Here is a 12910-nt window from a genome sequence, read left to right on the forward strand (position 1 = left end):
GTCTGTGTGTTTATCTCATTACAAAACCGATCGTTCAGTTGGTGGAGGGTTCACTCAAAGCCCTAAGTTCCAGCACTAGCAGTGCATAAAGCAAGCATTGGGAAGTAGATACAGAAGATTAGGAGTTCAAGGTCACCTCCAGGTACATGGCGTACTGGAGGCCAGTCTGAGCTACATGTGGTCCTTGAAGAAGAAGGAGGAGGGAGAAGAGGGAAGGAGAAGGAAGGACGAGGATGAGGAGGATGAGGATGAGGATGAGGAAGAGGAGGAAGAGGAAGAGTAAGAGGAAGAAAAGAATGGGAAGAAGAGGAAGAAGAGGAGGAAAAGGGGAAGAGGAAGAGGAGGCAGAAAAGGGAAAGAGGAAGAGGAGAAAGAGGAGGAGGAGAAAAAAGAGGAGGAAGAAGAGGAGGAGGAGAAGGGTAAGAGGAGGAAGAAGAGGAGGAGGAGAAAAAGAAGAGGAGGAAGAGGAGGAGGGGAAGAGGAAGAAGGGGAGGAGGAGGAAGAGGAGGAGGAAGAAAAAGAAGAAGAAGAAGAAGAAGAAGAAGAAGAAGAAGAAGAAGAAGAAGAAGAAGAAGAAGAAGAAGAAGAAGAAGAAGAAGAAGAAGAAAGCGGCACCAGAAAAGACACTGGCACATACTTACTGATTACAAATTCAGATGCCACAGCCAGTTGTTATCCTAGGGGCTTTGGAAAGTCATGAATTTCTGGGTTGGGGCTGTGTTTAATCCCTCAATCCCACCATTACAGTGTTGCATGCCCTGCCCATGGCCAAGGCACACTTGTGCACCTTTTCTGCGCTAGAGCCATACAGCTGTCCTATGGCAACACACAGCTTCTGTCAGGCAAGCACCCAGACGTAAAGACACACCCCTAGCTAAGGACACCTCGAGAGGCAGCCTACATCCCACATCTCTATGACTCAGATGGTCAGTCAGGTAGCACTGAGCCTAAAGGACACGGGCTCACAACAACCCTGATTTGGCATAAAGACTGTTTTGTTTGGTTGCTGGGGATTTAAAAAAAATATCATGGGCCTAGCAAACGTTTAGAAACTGGGAAATCTCACACCAAATCCCAGATCTCCCTTCAGCTTGGAAAAAATTTGAATTTAGTTTCCCTAAGCCTGTATCCCAATACAGAAATTAGGGTTGGGGCTGGAATAGCTCTGTCCTATGCACTGAACCAGGCTTTACCAGTCATCTACATATGCATGCCCAGGGTCCCTCCAAGTCCCTGAAGCTCTTTGAATCTACGGCCAACACTCGAGCACATAGAAAGCATTCGATCTAGTTTATAGACTCCGAGTGAGTCATTGCTTCTGTTTAAAACAATCCTCTGGAGGGAGTCTACTGCAGAGCAGGGCAGGGTTATTGTCTAATAAGATGTATAGCTCTGTTGTCCGTCTCTTTCACCCACCTGGCAAGGTATCGGTGATATATATCTCCATAGACATGCTCCTGAAAGAATATGAATCAATAGCAAGGCGGCTTCGATAGGAAACCCGTCTGACAAGAAACACACAGTGAAAGAAAAGCACTTGTGGTTTCAGCACCAAGGCAAGCAAAACAGAGACATCTCTCAGTGTGCTAGCCATACCAGGGTATTGCTATAGCTGTGGGTGGCTACAGCTCTCTGAGAGACTGTCTTCTGTTTTCAAACCGGCAGGCGTGTAGGAGGTGGTAGATAGTCCTGGGAGGACTTCTGATCAGTAAGTCCTTTGTGACCACAATGAAGGCTGCAGAGTTGTCCCTCTCTGTCTTAACCCTTAACATTCCCAGTTTTTCATTGTTTTTGTTGGGTGACACCGAATGGAAAGTGGACTTTTTGTATGAAATGTGTCTCTCGTGCCAAGGTGCAAGGGTTAACGTTGAAAAGAAGTCTTCGGCTGGTTATTTCATAACTCAGATCAAGATAGGGAAGGGAGACGAAATCGGCAGCACCGTTTCTAAGCCCTGGGAAGTGGAAGTCTCCAAGATGCCATAAATAAGGACCAGAGTATCTGCCAAGTCAGAGGGCTTGCCAAGTTTGAAATCCACTCAATCTCGACATTTTGGAACCCAGAACAGAATACCAACCTTGTGGGATTTATAATATTTTCTTCTTAGCAAGATTTCTTGCTATTTATAAGAAAGTAAAAACAAAAAGTTAAAAAAAAGAAAGAAAGAAAAAGAAAATATGACATGGGAAGGTTTTTAATTTTTTTTTTAACCATCTGGGAGCATTATGAGCAGTGAGCACTGTGAAGATAATTAGGTGGAATGATCTATGCACCGTTATTAAATCCAATGTCATCAAAGAAAACTGAGTATGTGGAGCTGCGTGTATGTACATGTGTGTGTGTGCACGCGCCAGTGTGCATGTGTCCTCCCTCTCCCCCCTACACACAGACCACCACCACCCATGATTCCATCCAACTGAATTTAAAAGTTTTAATTCATAAAAAAATTAGAGAAAAGATGAAGAAGTGTATTTGGGATGCGGGTGCTGGATAGAAACGGAATAAGAGTTCAATAGAGGAAATATATTTCCTAAGGAAGCTCAAGGTGTGGGAGAAGGAAATGAGCTGAGAGGGTAGAGGCACCTAAGGTTATAGGGAAGTAAGAGGGACTCAGTCGCCAAATGGTGAGCTGAGGTTTCAGCTCTCTGAGAGGGGGTGGGGACAGAGCAGGGCTTCACAGACTACAGACAGCCTCACCTGGGCCCTAACAAGTTCCCTTGCATCCTGAGTTGTTTTCTCTCTTGTGTAAATTATGGAAACCAAAGCAGCAGATTATGAACATCACACAGACTGTCACCCCCTGAGGACAAGGGTGGCACACCTGCTTGGTGGACTCTGGTGTCACCCAGAGGAGAACTCAGTGTCTCACGTGACCTTTGACACAGCAAATCACCCTAAATCTTGAATAGCCCGGATGTAACAATCAAAGGAAGAACTCAGCGTGTGTTCCACTCACTGCCTCCCACTGAGACACACAGCAGCTTAAACAAGATACAGGCACCCAGAGGAGAGGTGTCAGCGAGTTAGGGGACAAGATCAGCTCCAGCAATGGCTGAATACTAGAAGACCCAAGCCCTGGAAAGGCTGGAGCAATGGAGCAACAACAGGCCTCTGGACTGCTCCTGGTAGATTCTTCCACACACAGAACATGCCAGGCATGTCCAGCCGTCCTTCTGTACTCAGACCTGCCGACTTGCCCGCTGCTCAGACGCGGAAGGGCAACACGTGGCCGATGTGGAATTAAACAGAGCACTCAGTCACGTGCTTCGACACGTGATGGAGAGGCTATGGGGCTGCCCCAAATCAAGGGCCCCAAGGAGTCTTTCGTGAAGTCTGAAGCTTCTTAGGATGCGTTTCGGTCTCCGCTGGAAGGCAGAATGGTGTTTACCCGCTGACACGGGGCGTTGGCTGAAGCTGCACAAACTTACCTGAGAATGAGTTCTGTTCTCCGCAGCGAACCGCACAGCCTGTGTTTTTATTTAACGGTGCTTCAGAACTAGATTACAGTTTGATGAGGATTATTAAAAAGAGATAAAAAGAGCAGAAAAATAAACACAGGAGTTGTTTCTTCGTCCCCCCCCTTGGAAACATAATAAAAGTATCAGGAGGAGGGGAAAAGCTTACTGCTCCTTAAGTTTGTGGTTGGGCAGAGATTTTAATCCAGTAAACGCAGGCTCTCAGATCTTGTGGCATGTGAGATGGACTTGACCAAATGACTGGAAAATTAGCATATGCTCTTGGCAGTCTCTCCCAATCCTGGGCTGCCAGAAGCCGGTGGGGGAGGACTCCATGTGACTACACGCTGGGAGGCTGCTCTGCCGAGGCCAAGGCCAACTCAGGCCTTTGTGAGACTTTGTTCTGCTGTCTGGATTCTGTGCACGGAGGTAGCTGGGTATGTCCTTTAACATCCCGTTCCCCCACACCCTAGCTCTACCCTGGGGATCTCTCTCAGGATCACTCATTAGTGAAACAACCCCAGGGGGATGAAAAGGACAGAAAATCAGAGCGATGAGCAGAGGCACTTGGTGACTTCAGTCAGCACTACAGATCCGCCATTGTACGATGTGCAGTGCAAACTTGGTCTGGGTTCTCATGAGGCGATTGGGACCAAAACCTCCTGACACAACCTGCTTCCTAAGGTCAAAGGTGAAAAGCAGGTGCTGGTGTTAACCACCAGGCCCCACATTCACTCGCCAAGATCTGCAAGGGCTTCTGTGGTGACACAAACACCCGAGGACTTCCTGAGACTGGGAGCAGACACCTTGGTGACTGGTTAACCTGACAATACACCGTGGTCAAGAATAACCTCTGCTCAATGACCAGGGCCGGAAGGGTAAGCACGTTAAACTATGGAAAGTGTACTTCGGGGTAAGCTCTGTAGAGCTGTGAGGAGACCTTCTAGGAAGCCTGTGGAACACTAATTGGCACATATTTGCAAACTCAATACCCTTAACTGTCATCAGCATTAAACCCTGAGTGGACTCCCTTCGTTTGATTGTAAGGTAAATTTACCCCAAGTTACACAACTCACACAGTACCAACGACCCCTTCAGGGTGATCGGAAGGTAGTTGTAGGCTCAAATAAATCCAAGGTGAAGTCGTTTAAATCTTATTTTTGGCCTGTGGCCAACGTGGGAAATGAGGACGGAAAGGTCTGAAGAGCCTGTAGTGGAGACTAAGGGACACGATGTGTGGGCTGTCCCTCACCCTAGCTGTCATGTCTCTCCAGTTACTGCTGTCCATGTGGTCTCAGTCCTGGGCCATACAAGCTGCTCTCGGCCTCTGACATGAGTCGCTCAGTGAATGAACTGGCAGGACACTGTGTGTCCTCTTGCTGGGGTAAAACGTCAAAAGTATTTTCTAAAGAATATAAAAGTTTAGTTGGAAAAAAACCCCATGAAGCTTCCTTACTGCCTTTTAACCAATGGAGGTGATTCTAATGTAAGAACCATAAACCATGCCTCCTGTATGTGTAGTTCTTACTGATGGAAATCCTCAAAGCTGTCCCCAGGCGATGACTTGTTCTAGAGCCCGCAGCAGGTGGGACTCCCCTAAACTCCTTATTGACATGTCTCAGCCCCCCAATACCTTCAGTCTCCCCAACCCAACAATGACACAGGGGCCATATGTGTTTGGGGGGACCGCAGAGGGGGGTGTGATCTACAGAGAACACAGGACACATGGAGATGAATTATAAAACTTTATTGGCTTGTTAAAGAAATGGATGAATTCAGCAAGTACATTTATAGTCTAGCCACATTGTTAAAACAGCACTTAAAAGTAAAATCTCTTTAAAAAGAGAGGGAAGGATGCATTGTTTACAGGAAATGTGGAAAAAGAGACTTGAAAACCCAGAATATTATAGGGGGAAAAAGGCACAAAAGTGAGTCATGAGCTGCCCCTGGATTCCAGCAGATGGATTTGGACCCGACAGGGATGAAACCCGGGGATGTGTCTTTCTTGAGAATTTCTGGCTACTTCATATTTGTGAGTTCACCGATGCATTGGCTAACTTAAGCTGGTGAGAGGATTCTGGTTCTTTGCTTCTTGTACCTTTTTCTCCCCCCATGGAAGCGAAGACTCTGAACACAGAGTGGTCTGTATTGTGGGGTTGGGAGTTGCCTCCCTATCGCTGGGTAGCCTGAAGCGTGAGTCCAGACTAGATGTGTGAGGGGAATGATCTATGCCGTGCTCGAATAGCTGGGAGGTCCCTTTGTCCCTGAGACCAGAACGGGGAAATGGTTATCCGCACTGGGAAGCTGCCTCTCAAGTAGAAACTGCCAGATAACTTTCTGGGCTGGGAATTCTGTCAACTTAACTGAAGCCTGGCAGCATCCGCCCCAAAGCAATTTAAATTAGGGAGAGTCCTGGGCTGTCCCAGGTGCCCTTAGGTAAACTTGACAGACTGCTGAGTACTGAGGGATGCGAGCGAGCGAGAGGGGCAGAATGTTCTCAGTGGCAACTTCTGCTCCAAGTTCCTTGCAGTCAGATCTGCTGAGCTACAGGATCCCAGGAGCTCTGTCATCACAAAGCAGAGGGGCTGGTGCAGCCCACACAGCTGGAGGAAGCCACCTCCAGAGCTCCCTGTTGTATGGAATAGCTCCCCTTCAACAGAGCCCTCCCCGTGAATCTCCAGTCTAGACCAAACAAGAGGAAGTGGGTTTCAATTAGAGTGTGAACGAATGAGATCGAAGCAGAGGGAGGGATTCTAGACAGCATGCATCAAAGCAGGTGGAGGTGTGAATCACCCCCTCACGGGGAGAAGTCAGCACGGGCTTGAGATTCTAGTTTGCGAGAGGGAGAAAGAAGCTGAGTGTGTTATAATTAGGCAAAGCGGCCAGCAAAATCGGAAAACCTTCTCGGTCTCATAGGGTCTCATTCTCAGTCATGGGGTCGGTTTAGAGAGCTGGGGGAGGGGGAAGGGAGCAGGAGTAAGTAAGCGCCCTGCCCTGGGCTCTTGTCCTGCATCCAGCATGCCCTGAAGCTGCATTTCGGTCACCTGCTCTCTCTCGGCCAGTTACTCTGCAAGCCGCTGTGTAAGCTTCAAGACTAGCCATTTTGAGCTTAGTCCAGGGCCCTGAAGAGGAGAGGGCCGAGATGAAGAAGAATGTGCTGGTTCTCTTTGCTGGGTATGGGGGTGGGGGGCTGTTGAGACTGGAGACGTGGGAAGTGGAACTGTTGAACTGATCCTAACACATACTGGGGTCCGTGTCTCCTACTGGGAGACAGCCGTCTTCAGCCTTAGGACTGTCTGTATGTTGGCTGATATCTTGTGGTGTCAGAAGGTGTTTCTCACTCCATCTCAGCTGCCTGAGAGAGCCTCAGAGACCCAACCACAGTGGGTCAACAAGCCAAGGAACTATATCTCTTTGAGGTGATGTTTTCTAACTACCCAGGGTCATCAGCCTACTAAGGACACCATGAAGATGAGACAGGGGGGACTTTTTTCATCTCGTTCTGCTCTCTAAAGAGTCCAGAAGACATGGAGCTTGGAGAGAAGGGAAAGAACAGAGGAAAGTATTTACTAGGATCCAGAATAGCTCTGTGCTTGGAGAATGGAGAGAAGACAAGACTGTAAGAACAAGCCATCAAGGTGACAGGGCCTGAGGTCCCAGCTAGGTGGGAGTCACAGGGTAACAGACAGTCCGGAATCTTCAGGCTGTTGAAGTTCATTCAGAACTTGCTTAAGTGCAGCTGTCAGTGGTAGGCAGAGGGAACGAGGAGAGTTCGCAGGGAAAGACAGACAGATACAGTGGGGGAACAATGGCTCTCTCTAAGACAGAAGGAACAGACTGGCGGCCCACAGGCAGGCTTTGTTGGCCTACATAATGTTTTAAAAATAACTGTGCCAACTTTTTAAAAATAGGAATATTTCATGTAAGAAATCCAGGTTCCACATATTCCTTAGAGAATAAGATTCGGAGACATGGGTCCTCATCCCCTGGGACAGGGGACAAGGTTGGCTGCCTGACAGCTGCTCCTGGGGTTTAGGCAGGTGCTGGCTCACCTAGACCACTGTGTGTGTAGGAGACTTGCCTGGCACAGCAGTGCCAATTCCTGTCAGAGATCCACAGACCTAACTCCAGCGAAAAAAGGAGTCTCCCTTCTCCCTTCCTGACGCTGTAAAAGTAAAATTCACGCCATTGTGAATCCTCAAAGAGCAGATTTCTTCTGGGGGGGATCAAAGAAAGCCAAGGATAATAGGAAGACCATGGGAAAGAAAAGCCGTGTTGCTGACGGCAGTCCTGGGGGCTTAAAAAAATAAAAGGAAAGGCAAAGAAAACAGGAGCCATGAGAAACAACTTTCTAATAGCCCGCTGTGCTCTCTGTCCCTGGAAGATGCCCGGTGGCATTGGATGCTAAATCTCCTTATCTGTCCACCTCTTTATATCTCAAAATAAAAAGATTACCCTACATTTCTTCTCACTGTTAACTGGGGTCACTGCCCTTTTTCTTTCTTTCTCTCTGGTCTGAGAAATTTATAAAATAATCTTTAAATAATCCGTAATCCTCTTGTGGCTCCATGGAACAAAATAGAAGCTTAAATTGTTGGAGGGGTTGGGGTTTTTTTGTTTGTTTGTTTTGTTTTGGGGGATTTTTTTCTTTTTCTTTTTCTTTTTTTTTTCCTTTGGTGTCAAATGGCCAATACTTAAGAGTGTTTGCCACACTGAGCCCCTGGCTGGCTGGCAGTTTGAATGTCATTTTCCTTTCAGGGGTCAAGATTTCTGCTATTAGCTGGCCTCTTGGTAAGTCAACACCTTTGGGAAAGACAGAAATCTCAGTAGTGACAGGAGCTGTCACTTAGCTGCAGCAAACTGGGCAGTGGGGGTGTTCAGGACCGGGAGCCCTCTGTGCTGAGACCCACCGTGCACCCGGAGACAAAGCCTCTGAGAGGTCAGTGGAAGTGACTGGCCCTCTCAGGCACAGAGTGGATGGCCAACGCAAACACTATGATCCACAGCCTTACAAAAATACTACAGTATTTGCCTTCTGTCAAGCGAGGCCTAAATGGGTTCTGGTTTATTAAGATTGATGAACCTGCTTTACGGAGTATTCGAACTAGTTCCCAAACACGCTGGGACTGTTAAGAGAAAAACCTATAAATCCCTAAAGATAAACTACCTTTTCATAAAGGAATGTTAATAAGTTTCCACTCTAGCTATGCTCTAGGTGTGACAGAGCTGTGTGGTTTTTAAATGAAATATCCCAGCCTGGCTGTGAAGGGGACCTCAAGGGAGGGTGAGGGAATGGACAAAGTTGCCACTTGGTGCGGATAGGACAGATCCCACAAAGGCCATGACAAAGTGAACGAGAGAGAGGGGCTCGGGTCAGAATCAAGTGGGGAGTGGTTGGGGGCCATGGGGATTGCTAGCGGGGAGGCCGTGCTCCCAGCGAGGAAAAGGGACGCTATAAAGCACATATTTATTAGCTGCCCGCAACCTCTTTGCTGCTGGGTCAGGACACAGCGGTAGGGCAGCATGCTCCAGGGACTATCTTTAGACTGCTCTCCTGCTCACAGCCAGCCAGCAGCTCAGCTTGCAGGCCTATTCACACTGGAGAAACTGCAGCTCTGTAATTCAAACAGCATGAGATGTGAGGCCCTTCTTGCTAGGCAAAGTTCTAAAGGGCAGGTGGTTCCCAGAGAGCAATGGGAAGGGTCAAGATTTTAATTCCCTATATGCATAAGCCCTACCACTGGTTATTCTCAGAGCGTGGTTGGTTCAAGTCCACACTCCTGGCCACACAGTCCTTGGTGCGGCTCCATCCTACCTGCCGCACAGACTTTAAAGCAACCGTTAGCTTTATGTGCCCTGACACTTAAGGTAAGAGTTTGGGTCTTCGCTGCCAGCAAAACAAAGAACCTAGAAATGGCACCACAAATGTGCCCTTGGCTCTGTTAGTCGTTAGGTTGTAGGTGGAATCGCAGACGTCAGCATGGGTTAGAGAACAGAAAATGTTGCTGAAATGGTTGTTATGTGTGGGTTAGACTTTTAGTGTGTGCTAAGACCTAGCTACGACTTTAGATAGATGATAGACAGATAGATGATAGATAGATAGATAGATAGATAGATAGATAGATAGATAGATAGATATAGATGATAGATAGATAGATAGATAGATAGATAGATAGATAGATAGATAGATATAGATGATAGATAGATAGATAGATAGCCAGACATGATAGGTAGATAGATGATAGATAGATTGATAGGTAGATAGATAGATAGATAGATAGATAGATAGATAGATAGATAGATAATAGATAGATGATAGATGATAGGTGCATAGTTTTTAATTTGCAAATCACCTTTAATAAACAGAAGCAATTAATGTCAGCACATTTCCCATATAGTCAAACAGCACATTTTTCATTAGAGAGGCACAATCCAATGAGATTTCACTTTGATTCTATATTTGAGCTATTGTAAGAACAGAAGATGAATCTAAGTGTGTTCTTCTGCTGCTTCTCAGCTGCCTGACCCCTGCCTCTGCCTTGGGGTTCCCCAGTCACAGCTCACAACAAGCAGGCTGCGGACATCTTTGGAGAACACCCATTTCCACCAGACACCCCCAAATAAGCAGCACTTCCTGGGATAGGCAACAGTAGTCCCAGGAGTTCAGCTCACGGGGCGCCAAGCACCAAGCAGCACAGCCCCAGCCTTGTCTTTCCTTTATCTCAGCTACCCATCCAGGGGGATCTTATGAAACAAAACAAAACCTAAAAGAAACACAAAACGAAACGTAAGTCATGCTCAAAAGAAAAATAAAACAACAGAAATTCACATGCAAACACAGTGACTTTAAAAAGAACGTACTGAAGGGAAATAAAACAGCATGGAACATGGTTTCAAAAGCAACACAATAATAACACAAACTGGGATAACGTCACGGGACCCAGCAGCTTAGTCTCAAACCCAAGACCAATTTATGTGATACACGAGATGGGAGGAAGCAGTGCAAACAATTTCTGCCCCCAGATCTGCTCATAATCCTATCAGACATTAGCGGCTCAATGTAAGGAGAAATGTGCACACGGTATAAACAATCCTCGGAGAATTTGTAAACACTTTCTTATGAGGGTAAATTGGATTCAGCAACAACTCTCTACTCAACCCTCAATTCTCTTCTCTTTCTTAATTTCATCAAACTATTTCAGAGTAACTGACTCATTGTTCAATAACTGAGCCAAAACCTAGATGGCTTTAAGTCATAAAATGTTGGGCAACACAGCAGTCTAGATAGTTCTCAGCAGTTCTAAATGCACCTAAAGTTAAGTATGTACCATACTATGAATATGACACGCACATAAGTGCACTGTTCATTACAGGACCTAACATGTATCACTGGAGCATGGAAAGCATTGCCTATTGTGATATATGACACAGAAGAGTCACGGCTATATGTCTATACTATATATGCCATTGATTATTAGCTACTAGAGAACAACTGTTGAACACAGCTGGAAATGCCAACCCTATAACAGATGATACAAGATGAGAATGTTGAGTTCCTAGACTTCAGGCATGTCATTGCCCTACAGATGGAGAATGGATGTGTACAGTATTAAACATCTAGCGTTCTCTGTGCCAGGTTCCCTTTCAAAGGCTGTGCTCCGATTATCCTGTTGAATTTCCCAGTGCGACGAGTTCTCCTGGCCCGTCCTCTTTACTGATGAGGGAACTGAGGCCTAAAGTTAGGCAATTTCCCCAAGGCCCTACAGCTCTAGCCCAGCCCAGGAGTTCTGACTCCACACCACCGTGTAAGAAAGCCCCAAGAGTTCGCTCTGAACACAGCTGTGGAGGCCCATATGAACATCACGAGTTCTAGTAAACTCCATGCGTTCTTTGCACGACTCCTCATCAGATTCTCAGTGGCCAAGTAGACAATACCTCACTAGAGGCCCTCAAGACGTTTCCAAGCTCATCCCTGGAAGAATCCCCAAAGCCCGGCCCTCAGACACTCTGCCTTCCTCTAGTAGGTCTGGTCTGCCTCCAGAACAATGACTACCACAACAGGTGAGCGGCATTTTTTACGGTGCTGCTGAAGAGTCTGTAGCTTAATTTCTGTGGCGCTCATTGCCCCTGCCCTTCCACTGGAGAAAGGGCTGAGTACGGACATCAGGTGCCCTTCATAGGTTTAATCAACTGAGACCCTGAGGAGGTGGGGGGCAGTGTGGCGTGGCAGTTCGAGCTCCTTTTGACTGTTCTCCAGTCTTGTTTCTACTGGTTCTGCCTCCCGGCAAACACTAGCAAAGCTCAGTTAAGAGGAAACTCTGAACCAGAGCATGAGCTGGCCAAATTGGCGAGCCAGACCCCTCAGTCACTCCTGCAAGTCTGAAAGAAGGCAGGTCTTGAATTCCTTCCACTGAAACAATAGGATTAATATAAGGATGCCAGGCTTGCCAATAAAAACAGGAGACACGGGATGGGGGAGACAGGAGACTTTATCGCCAAATTTAAAAAAAAAAAAAAAAAGATTGATTCGAGGTACTTGTTCTCCCAAATGCTCAAAGTGGGAGAGGAATTCTAATATATATATATATATATATATATATATATATATATATATATATATATATATATATATATTAGGGCAGACTCCCAGCATGGTTTTCCATTCTGTGGGTTTATGGCATAAAGACTCCCGGGTTTGGCCAACACCAGAGTGTTTGCCACTGGAGCCAAGGCACTTTTCCTTTGTTTCTATTTGTCATGTTACTGGCAAAGCTCCTCCAGGCCAGAGATTATCGCCATCGGCAATTAGAAGCTACTCTTCTAGAAGCCACCTCTACCCACTGGCAGTTGTTCAGACCTCTGCCACCTTTGCCCCTCCCCACCCAACCTGAAGTGCCCTCTGTACCTTCTGCTTGCCTTTGAGGATACCTCTCCCTCTCTCTCCCTCCCCCTCCCTCTCTCTCTCCCTCCCTCTCTCCTTCCCTCTCCCTCTCTCTCCCTCCCTCTCTCTCCCTCTCTCCTTCCCTCTCCCTCTCTCTCCCTCCCTCTCTCCTTCCCTCTCCCTCTCTCTCCCTCTCTCTCTCCCTCTCCCTCCCTCTCTCTCTCCCTCTCCCTCTCTCTCCCTCTCCCTCTCTCTCCCTCCTCTGCCTACTTCTCTCCCTCTCTCTCTCTCTCTCTCTCTCTCTCTCTCTCTCTCTCTGTCACACACACACACACACACACACACACACACACACACACACACAGGGAATTCGAATCCACACACCATGAAATGAGGTGAGTGCCGAGCTGTTCTAACACCAAGCCGTGGGTGAGCTCTCAGACACTGGTTTCTACCCCACGTCTCTAAGATGCAGGTCACTTCCCCCCTCTCTCATTCCCTGTCTCAGACTGAGAAGATTCTACCAACTACTGCAAGATGGACTCTGCATAAAAAGTCGCGCTTCATAGTCTAACG

The 12910-nt window shown here is 47.1% G+C and overlaps 1 protein-coding gene across 3 annotated transcripts in view; it reads right to left on the minus strand.

Annotated features, from left to right (window-relative positions):
- The window catches only part of Ntrk2 (neurotrophic receptor tyrosine kinase 2), a 314011-nt gene that overhangs the window by 177531 nt on the left and 123570 nt on the right, over positions 1–12910 (minus strand). The window contains 1 exon segment of one of the 3 annotated variants that reach the window (NM_001163168.3): positions 5184–10217. Within the exon segment in view, the coding sequence (NP_001156640.1) occupies positions 10180–10217 (38 nt within the window). The 3' untranslated portion in view covers positions 5184–10179. 3 annotated transcript variants of the gene reach the window in all.

This window comes from Rattus norvegicus, chromosome 17 (genome assembly GCF_021556685.1).
Source record: "Rattus norvegicus strain SHRSP/BbbUtx chromosome 17, alternate assembly SHRSP_T2T, whole genome shotgun sequence".
In the NCBI taxonomy this organism is placed as follows: domain Eukaryota; kingdom Metazoa; phylum Chordata; class Mammalia; order Rodentia; family Muridae; genus Rattus; species Rattus norvegicus.